Source organism: Mytilus edulis, chromosome 7, assembly GCF_963676685.1.
Source record: "Mytilus edulis chromosome 7, xbMytEdul2.2, whole genome shotgun sequence".
NCBI classification, from domain to species: Eukaryota; Metazoa; Mollusca; class Bivalvia; order Mytilida; family Mytilidae; genus Mytilus; species Mytilus edulis.
This window is the reverse complement of record NC_092350.1, coordinates 28108794-28125591: the sequence shown is the minus strand read 5'-3', so window position 1 is coordinate 28125591 and position 16798 is coordinate 28108794. Positions and strand designations below refer to the sequence as shown.

Below are 16798 nucleotides of genomic sequence, written 5' to 3'. Positions count from 1 at the left end.
CGTGGCTGTGATGACCCGTATGGAGGCCCATATCTTCAAGAGACACCTGGCCCTAGAGGTGGCTCCGTTTTTCTGTACCCTCTGTATGTACATATGTGAATATCCGAAAGCACTTTACAAACATGTGGACACCTTTATGTCCCATGTAAATCAAAGGAACTTGTGCATTACAGACAACAGATTCAGAGGAGATTTGAGTACTTGTTCACCAGTTCACAACCACATCTTTTCAATGATGTACAAGACTTTCCGGACTACGAGGTCTTGCTAGCTTTGGATTAACAGAGGCATTGGGCATCCAAGGTCCGGGCAAGTCCTCTAGCTACTCCAGTAGGGGCAGCAGCTCTACCTTTCAACCATCCAAAGCAGACCCAGCCTCCTGTAAAGGCAGTGGCTCCACCAGCCACTCGCCCTAATCAGACCCAGGCTCAAGTGAGAGCATCAGCTCTACTATCCACTCACTATGTCCATACCCCGGCTCCAGTAAGGGTGGCAGCTTACACAGTCACTCACCCTTACCCTACTGGCAGCAACTACCATGTTGCTGGTGCTACACCATAGACTTCCCTGCAGTCTAGGTTGGGACCCCCGGTTTGTGTGGGAGCAGCCTCCCTACGCCGCCTTGCCTCACCTGTCAGCCCTGCAGTGCCATCTTCAATTGTTGAAGTCCCTGCCGCGACAGTAGGACTGGCGGCTAACCGGGTCATGTCATTGGAGTCCAGCACTCCAATGGATGACCTGTATGATTTTTGTATGCCAGATGTTACGATGACCTCCGTTGCAGACCATTCTACAACAATCTCATCTACCATTTCTCACTTCTTGCCGTTAGAGACACCCACCGCATCAACATCTTTATCACCTGTAACTTCTGCCAACCTATACTCCACTGTACTAACCACCACTACCAGGACATACCAAGAATCTTCCATGAGACCGGAAACACCTATGTCAACTACATGTACGTCAACTCCTGATCAAGATCCCTACTCTACTGAAATATCACCATCATTCCAGTACATCTTTGATCAGGATTTAATACAGAATGAAGACGCTGAGTACATCCTACCACATATTTTGGGATCTGATGCACCTGAAACCTCAACCAGTAGTGCAGACTCCTCAACCTTCTTTTACCCAACCTCCTACACCTAACTTGAACCAGCAAATCTTGACGGCATTATCTACTTTCACCACAACTCAAGAATTGTTATTTAAGGAAATAGCACACAACACTAAGGCAATTCAAACACTCTCAACAGATATTGCTTACCTGCATGGGCAGGTTAGACATTTTGAAAAGGTGCAAGGTCGCCAACAGACCATCCAATACAGGTTGTCTAACCTGTCTAACCGCCCATTCAAACCAATAAGAAGGAAGCCATACTTGGACAGACCCAAACCACAACAACGCCAACCGAAAGTGAAATCCGTGGTAGAAAAGAAAAATCCTGATGATAAAGAAAACTGTAATTAACTATCACTATTAATTTTATATGTATTTGCTTATTCTCTTTAACTTTTTAATTTTGGCCTACCTGCAGTAATTGTTATTAAATAATTAAAATTTTAACTAACTTGTTTTAGTATCAAAAGCTAATAAAAAAATTATTTATAAAGTCTAACTGATTTGACATTTGAATTTCGTATTGAAAAGAAAAAAATGTTTAGTGAATTTGTACAGCTAGAATTATATTCTTTTGAGTGGTCAGTTAGATTGTAAGGCTTGTGGTGTAATTTTTGAAATATTCAAAGTTTTAGTCTGCCATTTTAGATATATTTTAGAAAGAAATTTAATTGTAATGATTAATTCTCTTATACTCAACTCATGACTATACCATCTGTGATTAACAGCCTAAGGTTTCTTCATATTCCGTCATACCATGAGAAACTTTCTAAATTTTCTTGTAGAATAATATATAGTAATTTCAATCATTATTAGGAGAAGTATATATTTGTTGTTTAGTATTCTGAAGTAATCTAGATGTTAAGTCCATAGTACATGTACTCATTCCTGGTTTCCCTGAGTAATTGTCAATTCGATGACGAGGCATAGTTGTAATTACAAAGTGTAGTATTAATATATGCTCTTTAAAACATTTTTCTGGTTTATAATGGACTGCAGTTAAACTGTTGATCTGTGACTTTCAACCTGAAATATTGAAACATTATATTAACATAATTATGTATTTTGTTGTATAAACATTTGCGAGGACGTTAAATGTTTTATTGGGGGGGGGGGGATGTAAGGCACCAGCCCCTAATCCTTCTTGTATAAGAATTTGGTTGTTGATATTTTTATGTGTATTATATGACAAGTACATGCAGTGTTTGAATTGTGCATAGATTTATGATGTTATTTATTTGAATGTTCACCATATGAAATGGTTTGTTTAGACAAGCAGCTTTAAGTATTTTCAGTCATTTTGTAATTGTTCCTTTTAGAACACAAACAGTGACATAACAGAAATAGAACATATTTTATTCAATTTTATTATTGACTAGAAAATTTCTTCACTGTAAATAAACTCATCATAGATACCAGGACTACATTTTTTATATACGCCAGACGCGCGTTTCGTCTACAAAAGACTCATCAATGACGCTCGAATCCAAAATAGCTAAAAAGCCCAAATAAAGTACGAAGTTGAAGAGCATTAAGGACCAAAATTCCTAAAAGTTATGCTAAATGCATCTAAGGTAATCTATGCCTGATGTAAAAAATCCTTAGTTTTTCAAAAGTTCTAAATTTTGTAAACAGTTAATTTACCAATATAACCATATCAATGATAATTCATGTAAGCACAAAAAGTGCCGACTACTGGGCTGGTGATATCCTCGGTGAAATAAATCTTCACCAGCAGCGGCATCGACCAAGTGGTTGTAAATAAACTCATCATAGATACCAGGACTACATTTTGTATAGACGCCAGACGCGCGTTTCGTCTACAAAAGACTCATCAGTGACGCTCGAATCCAAAATAGTTAAAAAGGCCAAATAAAGTACGAAGTTGAAAAGCATTAAGGACCAAAATTCCTAAAAGTTATGCCAAATGCAGCTAAGGTAGTCTATGTCTGAGGTAGAAAAGCCTTTGTTTTTCAAAAATTTTAAATTTTTTAAACAGTTAATGTACCAATATAACCATATCATGATAATACATGTCAGCACAAAAAGTGCCGAATACTGGGATGGTGATACTATATTCTCATTTTAAATGATTTATGGCACATAAAGTTTAACTTTTTACAGTTTAAATCTTTGAAAAGTTAAACTTTGTGTGCCATAAATATATTCGGAGTTGAAATACTGTGTTTCGCTATGACAAATTAATAATGAACATGTAGAAATTTCTACTTTACATGTAATTCTAACTTCAGCTGAGTGAAATTCATTTTGTTTTCATTAATCACGTTATGATTTAAGATGAACAAAAGTCTTGTCTAAGTCAAAATTTAATTTTTAGAAACTCTTTAATTATGACATATACGCCTTACGAAATTACTGCTTAACGTTTATAGGATTAATTACTCGGACCATGGTTGGACCTTACGCATAAGGTGTTAAATATATACAAATGAACGATACTATATTTGGCCATTTTAACTTTCTTTTATTCGAACGTCACAGATGAGTTTTTTATAGACGAAATAAGCGTCTGGCATCAATACAAAATTTAATCCTGGTATCTATGATGAGTTTATTTACAACCACTAGGTCGTACCAATGCAAGTGGAGTTTTTTTTTGTTCCCCGAGGGTATCAGCAGCTTATTCAGTAGTTAGCACTTCTGTGTTGTCATGAATTATCATTGATACGGTCATAGATATAAATTAACTGCTTACAAAACTTAGAATTTTTGAAATACTAAGGCTTTTATACCACAGGAATAGATTACCTAAGCTGTTCTTTGCAAAACTTTTAGGAATTTTTGTTCCTCAATGCATTCAACTTTGTACTTTATTTGGCCTATTAACTCTTTTTTTTCGAGCGTCACTGATGAGTGTTTTGTAGACGAAACGTGCGTATGGCGTAAATACAAAATTTCAATTCTGGTATCTATGAGTTTATTATAAAATGTAAGTATTTGTACACCATTAGCAAACCGATGCATTGCTTTCGTGCCTTAACTTGATTTTTTTAAATTGTTTCTTAACCTAAAACAAGAATGTGTCCATAGTACACGGATGCCCCACTCGCACTATCATTTTCTATGTTCAGTTGACCGTGAAATTGGGGTCAAAATTATAATTTGGCATTAAAATTAGAAAGATCATAGCATGGGGAACATGTGTACTAAGTTTCAAGTTGATTGGACTTCAACTTCTTCAAAAACTACCTTGACCAAAAACTTTAACCTGAAGCGAACGGACAGACGCACAGACAGGCGAACGGACGAACGGACGCACGGACGAACGGAGGCACAGACCAGAAAACATAATGCCCCTCTAATATCGTAGTTGGGTCATAAAAACACTGACACATACCATTTTAAGCGATAGGAAATTTGTAAAATCACTCGAATAAACCCGGACATATAGAAATGAATATAGTCTCAAAATGTCGTTTTCAATGCAATAACCAGAATTTTTATATCTGTATATCCAGATTCCATGTATGCATTTTCTTTGATATTTGCATTGGTATGCTAAAAAAAAACGGCTTTATTCTGTATTTTGGAATATAAGCATTTACTAAATTTTATCATCGGTATAAAGACATCATTCGTAAATATAGCTCAACATGCAGACTTCTAATACGTTCAGGTATTTCACATCCAATATTTTATGGAAATATTTTTTATAAAGCACAAAGTTGTCAGTATTCACCTCAGAAACTTACAAAACCTTTGAATAGACTTATTAAGAAAGGATATAATTACGATACTGTTGTCAAGTCATTAAAGATTGCATATTTTGGCGTTAATATTGAGTCACTGATAAGGTCTTTGCATCGGAACTAAACACATTTATTCTAAAAACAGTTATTGGCATGACACGGGTTATGTTCTTCTCATATATGTTATGATGGTATGATACTAAACCCCTAACGGGAAGGATTGTGCCTGATGTTCATATGATGAAATCATAATCTTTCAGTCAGTTTAATTGAAGTCTGGAGCTGGCATGTCAGTTAACTGCTAGTAGTTTGTTGTTATTTATGTATTATTGTCATTTTGTTTATTTTCTTTGGTTACATCTTCTGACATCAGACTCGGACTTCTCTTGAACTGAATTTTAATGTGCGTATTGTTATGCGTTTACTTTTCTACATTGGTTAGAGGTATAGGGGGAGGGTTGAGATCTCACAAACATGTTTAACCCCGCCGCATTTTTGCGCCTGTCCCAAGTCAGGAGCCTCTGGCCTTTGTTAGTCTTGTATTATTTTAATTTTAGTTTCTTGTGTACAATTTGGAAATTAGTATGGCGTTCATTATCACTGGACTAGAATATAATTGTTTAGGGGCCAGCTGAGGGACGCCTCCGGGTGCGGGAATTTCTCGCTAAATTGAAGACCTGTTGGTGACCCTCTGCTGTTGTTTTTTATTTGGTCGGGTTGTTGTCTCTTTGACACATTCTCCATTTCCATTCTCAATTTTAAAACTAAATTTAATTTTTTTTAACGAAAAATAAAGTCATATACCTTATATCTTTTCATCTCATATACTAAACATACCATGTATAACATTGTATATTAAAACCAAGCTTTTATATAACATCTTGTCAGGAAATAAACTAATCATAGATACCAGGATTAAATTTTGTATTTACGCCAGACGCGCGTTTTGTCTACAAAAGACTCATCAGTGACGCTCGAATCCCAAAAGGTTAAAAAGGCCAAAAAAGTATAAAGTTGAAGAGCATTGATGATCCGAATTCCTAAAAGTTTTGCCAAATACAGCTAAGGTAATTTATTCCTGAGGTAGAAAAGCCTTAGTATTTAAAAAATTCAAAATAGTTTGTACACAGTTAATTTATAAATTTGACCATATCAGTGGCAATTCATGTCAGCACAGAAGTGCTGACTACTGGGCTGGTAATACTCTCGGGAAATTAAAACTCCACCAGGAAATTTGTTTGTTTATTTTTTTATTTTTTTATCTCATTTATTTGGAAAAAAGCAATCATGTCCAAGATGTACCCATATGTCGATATCGTCGATATCGAAAATGACGACACGATATAGATACAATATCGCTGTTCGCTTAAACAATACTGTAATTATACACCCTGCTGTTATAAACAAATCAAAACATATATTACATCAATACATTCACAGTGATCCATCGTTGACTTTCTTCTCCTGCCTTGGGTACACAAAATGACAACCTAATGCCAAGAAAATTAAATTAAAAAACTGTTTGCCTTATACACCGACATCAAGTTAAGAAAATATATTTATTCTAAATACTAGTACTTTGACGGTATGAGTTCGAATAACATACTATAACATAACCCATGTGTTATTGTATATATATATATATATATATATATATATATATATATAAGTACGTCTGAGTCAGTGACAACCCTACAACAGATGTATCCATCGGATCGCCATCAATGATGGTGATACATGGCTGTGTACATAATGTATATACAACTCGTCTAAACATCAACCCAACAATGTTAGATCTGTAAATTTGCTTTCGCAAATTTTTGGTTCTTCCCTCGCCGGGATTCGAACCCATGCTACTGTGATATCGTGACACCAAATCGCCTGCACTGCAGCCGTCCCGCTAGACCACACGACCACCTGGGCTCTTAAAAAAAGAGCTTTCGCTGGCCGTGTGTTACCTTTCCACGTCAGTTTTAATCTAGCGGCGTACTGCAGTACATGATATATAAGGCACGAAGATGTTATTGTTACAGATCAGCTAAATTATCTATAGTAAAGGATCCTACAAATTAATGTAAGATACAGTCACAAAAAATAATTATATTTATAAGTACGTCTGAGTCAGTGACAACCCTACAACAGATGTATCCATCGGATCGCCATCAATGATGGTGATACATGGCTGTGTACATAATGTATATACAACTCGTCTAAACATCAACCCAACAATGTTAGATCTGTAAATTTGCTTTCGCAAATTTTTGGTTCTTCCCTCGCCGGGATTCGAACCCATGCTACTGTGATATCGTGACACCAAATCGCCTGCACTGCAGTCGTCCCGCTAGACCACACGACCACCTGGGCTCTTAAAAAAAAAGAGCTTTCGCTGGCCGTGTGTTACCTTTCCACGTCAGTTTTAATCTAGCGGCGTACTGCAGTACATGATATATAAGGCACGAAGATGTTATTGTTACAGATCAGCTAAATTATCTATAGTAAAGGATCCTACAAATTAATGTAAGATACAGTCACAGAAAATAATTATATTTATAAGTACGTCTGAGTCAGTGACAACCCTGCAACAGATGTATCCATCGGATCGCCATCAATGATGGTGATACATGGCTGTGTACATAATGTATATACAACTCGTCTAAACATCAACCCAACAATGTTAGATCTGTAAATTTGCTTTCGCAAATTTTTGGTTCTTCCCTCGCCGGGATTCGAACCCATGCTACTGTGATATCGTGACACCAAATGGCCTGCACTGCAGCCGTCCCGCTAGACCACACGACCACCTGGGCTCTTAAAAAAAGAGCTTTCGCTGGCCGTGTGTTACCTTTCCACGTCAGTTTTAATCTAGCAGCGTACTGCAGTACATGATATATAAGGCACGAAGATGTTATTGTTACAGATCAGCTAAATAATCTATAGTAAAGGATCCTACAAATTAATGTAAGATACAGTCACAGAAAATAATTATATTTATAAGTACGTCTGAGTCAGTGACAACCCTACAACAGATGTATCCATCGGATCGCCATCAATGATGGTGATACATGGCTGTGTACATAATGTATATACAACTCGTCTAAACATCAACCCAACAATGTTAGATCTGTAAATTTGCTTTCGCAAATTTTTGGTTCTTCCCTCGCCGGGATTCGAACCCATGCTACTGTGATATCGTGACACCAAATCGCCTGCACTGCAGTCGTCCCGCTAGACCACACGACCACCTGGGCTCTTAAAAAAAAGAGCTTTCGCTGGCCGTGTGTTACCTTTCCACGTCAGTTTTAATCTAGCGGCGTACTGCAGTACATGATATATAAGGCACGAAGATGTTATTGTTACAGATCAGCTAAATTATCTATAGTAAAGGATCCTACAAATTAATGTAAGATACAGTCACAGAAAATAATTATATTTATAAGTACGTCTGAGTCAGTGACAACCCTACAACAGATGTATCCATCGGATCGCCATCAATGATGGTGATACATGGCTGTGTACATAATGTATATACAACTCGTCTAAACATCAACCCAACAATGTTAGATCTGTTAATTTGCTTTCGCAAATTTTTGGTTCTTCCCTCGCCGGGATTCGAACCCATGCTACTGTGATATCGTGACACCAAATCGCCTGCACTGCAGCTGTCCCGCTAGACCACACGACCACATTGGCTCTTAAAAAAAGAGCTTTCGCTGGCCGTGTGTTACCTTTCAACGTCAGTTTTAATCTAGCGGCGTACTGCAGTACATGATATATAAGGCACGAAGATGTTATTGTTACAGATCAGCTAAATTATCTATAGTAAAGGATCCTACAAATTAATGTAAGATACAGTCACAGAAAATAATTATATTTATAAGTACGTCTGAGTCAGTGACAACCCTGCAACAGATGTATCCATCGGATCGCCATCAATGATGGTGATACATGGCTGTGTACATAATGTATATACAACTCGTCTAAACATCAACCCAACAATGTTAGATCTGTAAATTTGCTTTCGCAAATTTTTGGTTCTTCCCTCGCCGGGATTCGAACCCATGCTACTTTGATATCGTGACACCAAATCGCCTGCACTGCAGCCGTCCCGCTAGACCACACGTCCACCTGGGCTCTTAAAAAAAAAGAGCTTTCGCTGGCCGTGTGTTACCTTTCCACGTCAGTTTTAATCTAGCGGCGTACTGCAGTACATGATATATAAGGCACGAAGATGTTATTGTTACATTTATATATACGCGCACATAGATTGAAAAGGAGGCCTTAGCTAGATAAAATGTCAAGTGTACTTGTAGGTACGATTATGTAATCTCATTGTTTGACCTTATGATGTAATGAATCTAACAATTAAACTATGAATCAAAGGTATAAAGAAATTAAGATTTATTTGGCTGTAAATTTGTCATGGCATTTATTGCAACTAAGAAACACAACCAACTTGTCAATCAAAACTTGATGACGATTGAATTACAGAAGGTCGATCCAGCAGTAATAAAGTTATATCAGGAGCCACTGGGTAATCCATAGCAGCTTAAAGTAAATTCGGCCTGTCCATTCACAATAAACGAAAGCACTAAACTCGAGTCTGTCATTTATGCCATGACGCTGGTTATAATCATTCTTCCAAAACTGAAAAGATAAATGAAAAGCAGCAGAAAAAATTCATAATGGGAAACTGTGAGGGCGGGTAAATCTTATAGCTTTGGTCAAGCTCCGTGTAAGGTTTGAATCCAAATGACCAAACTACACGAGGTAAATTGCACGGACTAACATTTCGCGGGCTAAACTAATTAGCATATAAAAGTGACCAGTAAAAAATGAATCAAACACACCGGCAATTAAAATCATACCAAGTTATATAATTACAATAACCGAATTTAATTATTATTGAATTAAATTCTATTATTGTATATATATATATATATATATATACGCGCACATAGATTGAAAAGGAGGCCTTAGCTAGATAAAATGTCAAGTGTACTTGTAGGTATAATTATTTAATCTCATTGTTTGACCTTATGATGTAATGAATCTAACAATTAAACTATGAATCAAAGGCATAAAGAAATTAAGATTTATTTGGCTGTAAATTTGTCATGGCATTTATTGCAACTAAGAAACACAACCAACTTGTCAATCAAAACTTGATGACGATTGAATTACTGAAGGTCGATCCAGCAGTAATAAAGTTATATCAGGAGCCACTGGGTAATCCATAGCAGCTTAAAGTAAATTCGGCCAAAATTACCAGTAGAGTAACTAGTTGCGCGACTGGTAATCCGCCATAACATTTACCGCATGACAAATTTAACGGCAAGAATAAACATTTTAAATAACATCAACTACAAAATCAATATCATTATCAACTTCAACAACATTATCAACTTCAACATCATTATCAACTTCAACATCATTATCAACTTCAACATCATTATCAACTTCAACATCATCATCAACTTCAACATCATCATCAACTTCAACATCATTATCAACTTCAACATCAACCTCAACTCAAATACAATACTATAAAAGTTATTAGACAATTTAATTGAAATATTAAAATCAACTTAAATTCAATATTGTCATCATCTAAGCTATTTTATTCATTGTAAGGGAAAACCAAACAATTAGGAAATTTGAAAAACATTTCCAGAGCTCCTTCAATCTGATTAAGGTATATATCTATAGATGATAGTTCAGGCAACGATATTACAACAACTGTTCAGCCATTACATTTAATATACAAGTACGTATTTCCGCCCAAGGCGACGTCACTGACAATACGACGTCGACAATAGACATGTACAATAGTTGGAACGTTATGTTCCCGCGATAATCTCAACATACTGGGGCCGCGAAAAAGTAAAAATTATCACAATTTTCTAAAAATCTCAATTGTCCATTAAAAATAATATCACTTTGAAATTGTCTCTCGCGTTGTGTTTTTCTTTGTAATACTGAGCAAATCATATAAAAACGGAAATTACATTTAGCGATTAAATTCAATTAAAGTCTCTCATGAAATAAAATAAAATTCAACTTTGCAATAAAACGTGTAATTGTTAATGTTCATCGCTAACATCACTGGTGAATCCACTTCTGTATCGTCTCACGGGCTTTTAGACTAGCTTTTCGTTTCGGTCTGTCCTCCATATGTTCCTGTTCACCAATTGGAAAGTTGGAGTTGTTTGTCATCGTTTGTGTTACTTCCAACGGATATAATTTTGCGATCGGTCTTGTAGTTTCTCCTGTGCTGGTCCTTATTCGTGCTGATCTTACAAGTCCATCATTACCTCTGGCTAGTTCGATTACGATCCCAATTTTCCAGTTTATCCTCGGACATTCGTTGTGAATTTGTACGATGTCTCCTGTATTTATTAATTGTTCATTTTTTCCGATTGTCCTATGAAATTCGCGTAAAGACGTATGGTATTCGGATTTCCATCTTTTCCAGAAATGTTGAATCAATTGTGTTTGTCTGTATACACTTTTATTAAGATCTTTATGTCCCATGTAAGTCGGGTCTAGGATATTCTCAATTTTTGATTGCGGGTACGGTAATGTTGAAATGCGCCTTCCGTATAGTAGATGAGACGGAGTTAAAGCTTCACAGTCTTTGATATTGGACGATGGATATGTTAGCGGTCTGTCATTTAAGATAGTTTCTATTTCCGTAACAACTGTTTGAAGTGTTTCCATGTTTACTTGGGATCGTCCAAGCACTTTCTTCAAACTTGTCTTCGTCAGAGCAATCAAGCGCTCCCAAAATCCACCATACCAAGGTGCACGTTTCGGTATGAATCTCCACTCTACACCGTGTGTTGATAAAGTATCTTTAACTATATCCGATTCACATAATCTTTTTTTTTCTGCAGATCCTGCAATGAATGTAGTTGCATTGTCAGATACTAGAATTTTAGGCAAAGATTTACGGCTAACAAAGCGTCGAAATGCCTGAATAAATGAATGTTCGCTCAAGTTTGGAACTACTTCGAGGTGAACTGCTCTTGTCGATGCGCATGTAAATAAACATATATACGCTTTCCTTAAAGTTCCTTCTGAGTTTTTTATGTATAAAGCACCTGTATAATCGACTCCTGTGACGGTAAATGGCGAAGCTTCCTGTACTCTTATTTTCGGTAGGGGTGGCGGATCCGGTTTGTTGTAAGATTTTCCCATAACTTTGCGGCAAGTTACACATTTGTTTAATAACTTCTTAACAAATTGTCGAAGTGTCGGTACCCAATACGATTGTCGTACATAAGTAAGCGTAGCATTTAGTCCAGAATGGAGTGAACGTTCGTGTGCGTCCATCACTATCAGTTTGGTAAGTGGATAATTTGCAGGTATAAGATATGGAAATTTAGTATTCTCTGAAATCGGTGCATTGTGAATCCTTCCGTTGCATCTCACAAGGCCATCGTCATCTATGAAGAGTCCTAATTGTCTTATTCTTGGATATTTCATTGTGTTTTTATTTCGTGTGTCCTGTAAACTTTTTATTTCGGCGGAATATGAAGATTTTTGGCAATCTAATATCCATGAACGCACCGCGGTATTAATATCATTTGTCGTCAAGACTCCACTTTTTCTTAGATGTTTGGTAAATCGGCAATTAGATATGAACCGACGAACGTAAGCGGTTACTCGAATCAATTTCCTGAAAGTCCCATATTTCGAAATGTCTATGATGTTACCAATACCATAGTTATCAGTATGAACGTCATTGTTTAGAAATTCCTCGTCGTCGTTTTCTCCTGTAATTGTCAATACTGCTTTACTTGTTGGAGTTATTTCTGGCCATTTTGTCTGATTCGTTAACCAATTTGGTCCTTTTTTTCCAAATGACACTATTGATGTATTGATCGGCGTCAATTCTTCGTGTTAAGAGATCTGCTGGATTGTATTCTGTAGGACAATATCTCCATTCATGTTGATTTGTAGATTCCGTTATTTCTCGCACTCGATTGGCAATAAATCGTTTTAACGGTTTCGACGATTTTAACCAGTGTAATACTATGCAGCTATCCGACCAGAAAAACACGTTTTTACATTCAAAAGTCGATTTTACATGTGACGCTAGTCTAGTTCCAATAACTGCGGCCATAAGTTCTAGTTGCGGTAATGTTAGGTTTTTCACTGGCGCTACTCTGCTTTTCGCCATCACTAGCGTGGTTTCGGTTCCGTTGTTCAGATATGCAGTCGCTCCATACGCTTTTGGACTTGCATCGCAAAATACATGTAGTTCAAATTGTTCCGAAGTAGAATTAACGGAGAAATAATATCTCGGAAATACGATTTGTGTCGCTTTCTCTAAGTCGCTTGCTACATTAATCCAAGTAGCCTTAAAGTTTTCCGGAACTGGTTCATCCCAATCAAGTTTACTTTTCCATAGCTCCTGTATGAGCATCTTTGCTCGTATTGTTACGGGGCTGAGTATTCCAAGTGGATCGTATATTTTCGAAGAATATTTCAAAATCTCCCTTTTTGTTACAATGTCTCGTAGTTGAATCTAACATTTCTGGTACATCAGATCATCAGATATGCTATTCCATAACATACCAAGTACTTTTGTGTTGATGTCCTTATCTAGTACATTTTCCGTCTTAGCTAGCGTGCGTATATTTTCACTGTTCGATGTCCACGATCGTAGGTTGAATCCGGCTTCCTTCATCATTGTTCTCGCTTCCTTATAATACGTATTAGCTTCATCCTCGTTCTGTAAACTTGTCAGAATGTTGTCCACGTACAAGTCTCTTTCCATCAATGTAGATGTTGTACTGTTGTAACGTTGTAAATGTTTCAGTATCGTGGCGTTAAGCATAAACGGCGAACAAGTCGCTCCGAAAAGGACGGATTTGAACCTGTAAGTCTGTAGATTACTTGTTGGGTCGGATGGGTTACTGAGCCACAAGAAACGTGTAGCGTCTCGGTCATCTTCGTTTAATCCAACATGTAAAAAGGCCTTTTCAATATCCGTTGTTATGGCGACAGGGTTGGCTCTAAATCTCATCAGGATTTTTGTCAGGTCGTTTAGTTTCGGCGGTATGTCCAAGAGGCAGTCATTCAAACTAGGCGAATAAGCCGACTGGCGGCAACTGCAGTCATAAACGATTCGGATAGGCGTAGTGCTTGATTCCTTCTGTACTGGATGGTGAGGAATATAGTGTATTTTTTCTTGACTTTCAGCTGTTTCATCCACTCTCTCTATGAATCCCCTTCGTTCCTGTTCTTGTATAATGTTCCCGTACTTCTTTAACATATAAGGTTTTTGGGTAAGTCTTTTAATGACGTTTTCTGTCCTTCTTTTCGTGACTGCTAAATTTGTAGGCAATTCATCATGATCCTGTTTCCATGGTAACCTAGCGAAATACTTATTTTCTCTGAACTCAATTGATCTGGCCTGATATGCTTTAATGTAGTCATCGTCGTCTTCGTCTAACTCCTTACTATTTATACCTATTGATTCTAAATTCCAAAATCTCTCTAAATTGTATTCTTCATCTTTGTGTGATATTAGAATATTAAACATGCTAGTTTTCGACGTGTTAGTTTTCTTACTGTATGAAGGTCCCGAAAGCAAATATCCTATCTTAGATTTCACGGCGGTCGGACCGTTTCCCCGTACAATATGGTCTTCTACAATGTCCCAGTAGTGATCTGCACCTACAAGCAACGATATCTCTAATGAATCTTGCTGCGTCATCGTGTGTGCTAACTTCAAACCACGTTAATAACCGTTCTGTGTATCAATATTACGTATGTGATTCTGTAGAGGCGTGGCGATCATCGGTACTATCAGTACTTTGATTGGCAATACGTGTCCTGCATCGGTTTTCAGATAGATTGTTGTCTTTTCTAAGTGTCTCGTGTTTTTCTCTTCACCTCCAAATGCCGATAAATGTATTATCTCTGTTCCTTCTATCTGTAAATTGAGTTTATTCGCTAAGTTCTGCGTCAAAAACGATCTTTGAGCTCCTTCGTCAAAAAGAATATTCGTATCGATAAAGTGCTGATTCGAACCTACTTGAGATACGGCGGTTTTCAATAGTACATTTGATCGCGATTCTGTCGATTGAGAATACAAAATGGTAGTATCTTCTTCTGTATCATGAAGTTCATTTACGAGTTGAACGTTTGTCGATGACGGGTTTGACGGGTTGCTGTTCTGGTTATCTTTCGCGTGGAAGTTCGTATGCGCTGAGTTACTACTCCCGTTTCTATTGTTTACCTCATTCACTGGTTTTATGTTGTTTGTTGGACGTGCATTACACAAGCTTGTATGGTGTTTCTTACCACAATTTCTACATGTATGTTTAGATTTACATTCATTTATTCTGTGTTTACCGAGGCAGTTAAAGCATAACTTATCACGTTTTACTATCATCATACGGGATTCTGTGTCGGTTATTTTACTGCACTGGGTAGGTGCGTGTATTTCATGACAAAATACACAAGGTCTTGTCTCAATAATCTTGAAAGATTTGGATTTTGCCGATTTCGCTCCGGCACAGAAAGACGATGTTGTGGGCAAATGGTTTGTCGACTCTATCTCTTGTCCTGCGTCTATTATATTTATTTCATCTAAAATGCTTTTACGGAGGTCCCGTAATACCCAAGTTTGTATTCTATGTTCTCGCGCGAGATGTTGTCTGACTTCCCCGGGTAATTTCTTCATAATAATCGGAACAAGCAGAGTACCGTATGTTTCTTGTGTCTGACCTAAAGCTTCTAATCCCCTGACGTAACTTTCCATTTTATCGTAAAAACTTCGTAAGCTTGTTAGATTATTTCTGGGCGAAGGGATTTCTAATAATGCCTGCATGTATGCATTTATGATTTTGTCTTGTTGACCGAACCTCTCTTTTAATAAATTTACGGCTTCATCGTAGTTTACATTTGTTAGTGCGAACCCTGCTATAGAATCTAGTGCTTCATGTTCTAGCTGTGCTTTCAAGTAATTGAATTTTTGTACATTTGTAAGTGACAAGTTAAGGTGTACGGCCGACTCATATGAGTCCCAGAAAGTTTGCCATTCTAAGATGTTGCCTGAGAATATTGGAAGCGAAAGTTTTGGTAGGCGGTGACTACTAGCTGACGAAAATGTACTTTGCTGTGTGTTGAACGTATGACTGGCTTGTACAGACGGGTTCTCAAACGACTGTGCGTTGTGTGGGTTGGCTATGTTGTGCGTTGGAACAAACGGTATAGTTTCTGGATTTAATGTGTGGGTTGTTGTATGTGAATCAATATGACGTGACTGTGGTGTGTGGACATTTTGTATGAACTTACGTATGTGGCGAATCTTCGTTTCCATATCCACTGAATATTCGTCTGAATCAATAATCTCATTTTCCACATTTTCCGGTTCTGTTAACTTTAGAATTTGTTCGTTTAAGTCCTCAAACAATGTTTGTTTTTGCACTAGTTTTCCGAGTGTTGCAATAACTTCTTCTTCGTCGAAATTCGAATTTTCCTTCGCTTCATCTAATCTTCGGAATAATCTGGTAACAGCGCTTCTGTTCCCCGATCGGACTGATTTCAATTTTACGAGATCCATTGGTCAAGGCACCATAAATATAGATGATAGTTCAGGCAACGATATTACAACAACTGTTCAGCCATTACATTTAATATACAAGTACGTATTTCCGCCTATTTATTCTCCGTCTAGTAGTTTCCATAGCTCCAGTATTATTAGAGAACCTCCATTTATATCTAGGTAAAATATTTGACCATACTAAAGCAGTGTCCGGTAACATCTTTGAAAGAATGGCTATGGTAAACTTCATATGGTAGAGTAATTCACCACATGGTGTGTCCCCAATGTCATTACCCCCACAGTGAATGATAACAGAAAACGGAATACTTCTCCAATTGAGAATACTTTGTACTAAACTAACCAAGTTCTGCCATTTCATACCCGACATACCGATCCAAACTA

At 37.2% G+C, this 16798-nt stretch overlaps 3 protein-coding genes across 3 annotated transcripts; all 3 read right to left on the bottom strand.

The window, feature by feature from the left end:
• Positions 1-10935: 10935 nt before the first annotated feature.
• Positions 10936-12321, bottom strand: LOC139483059 (uncharacterized). Its single transcript, XM_071267085.1, has one exon. It carries the CDS (start codon positions 12319-12321, stop codon positions 10936-10938), a length of 1386 nt encoding a protein of 461 aa, XP_071123186.1.
• A 1045-nt stretch (positions 12322-13366) lies between these two features.
• Positions 13367-14560, bottom strand: LOC139483058 (uncharacterized). The gene has a single exon (XM_071267084.1). It carries the CDS (start codon positions 14558-14560, stop codon positions 13367-13369), a length of 1194 nt encoding a protein of 397 aa, XP_071123185.1.
• Positions 14561-14584: 24 nt separating this feature from the next.
• LOC139483057 (uncharacterized) lies at positions 14585-16414 on the bottom strand. Its single transcript, XM_071267083.1, has one exon. It carries the CDS (start codon positions 16412-16414, stop codon positions 14585-14587), a length of 1830 nt encoding a protein of 609 aa, XP_071123184.1.
• Positions 16415-16798: the final 384 nt, after the last annotated feature.

Excerpts from the sequence above, each read along its gene's own strand:
- LOC139483059 (XM_071267085.1), bottom strand. The coding sequence starts at position 12,321 with ATGAAATATCCAAGAATAAGACAATTAGGACTCTTCATAGATGACGAT.
- LOC139483057 (XM_071267083.1), bottom strand. The coding sequence starts at position 16,414 with ATGGATCTCGTAAAATTGAAATCAGTCCGATCGGGGAACAGAAGCGCT.
- LOC139483058 (XM_071267084.1), bottom strand. The coding sequence starts at position 14,560 with ATGACGCAGCAAGATTCATTAGAGATATCGTTGCTTGTAGGTGCAGAT.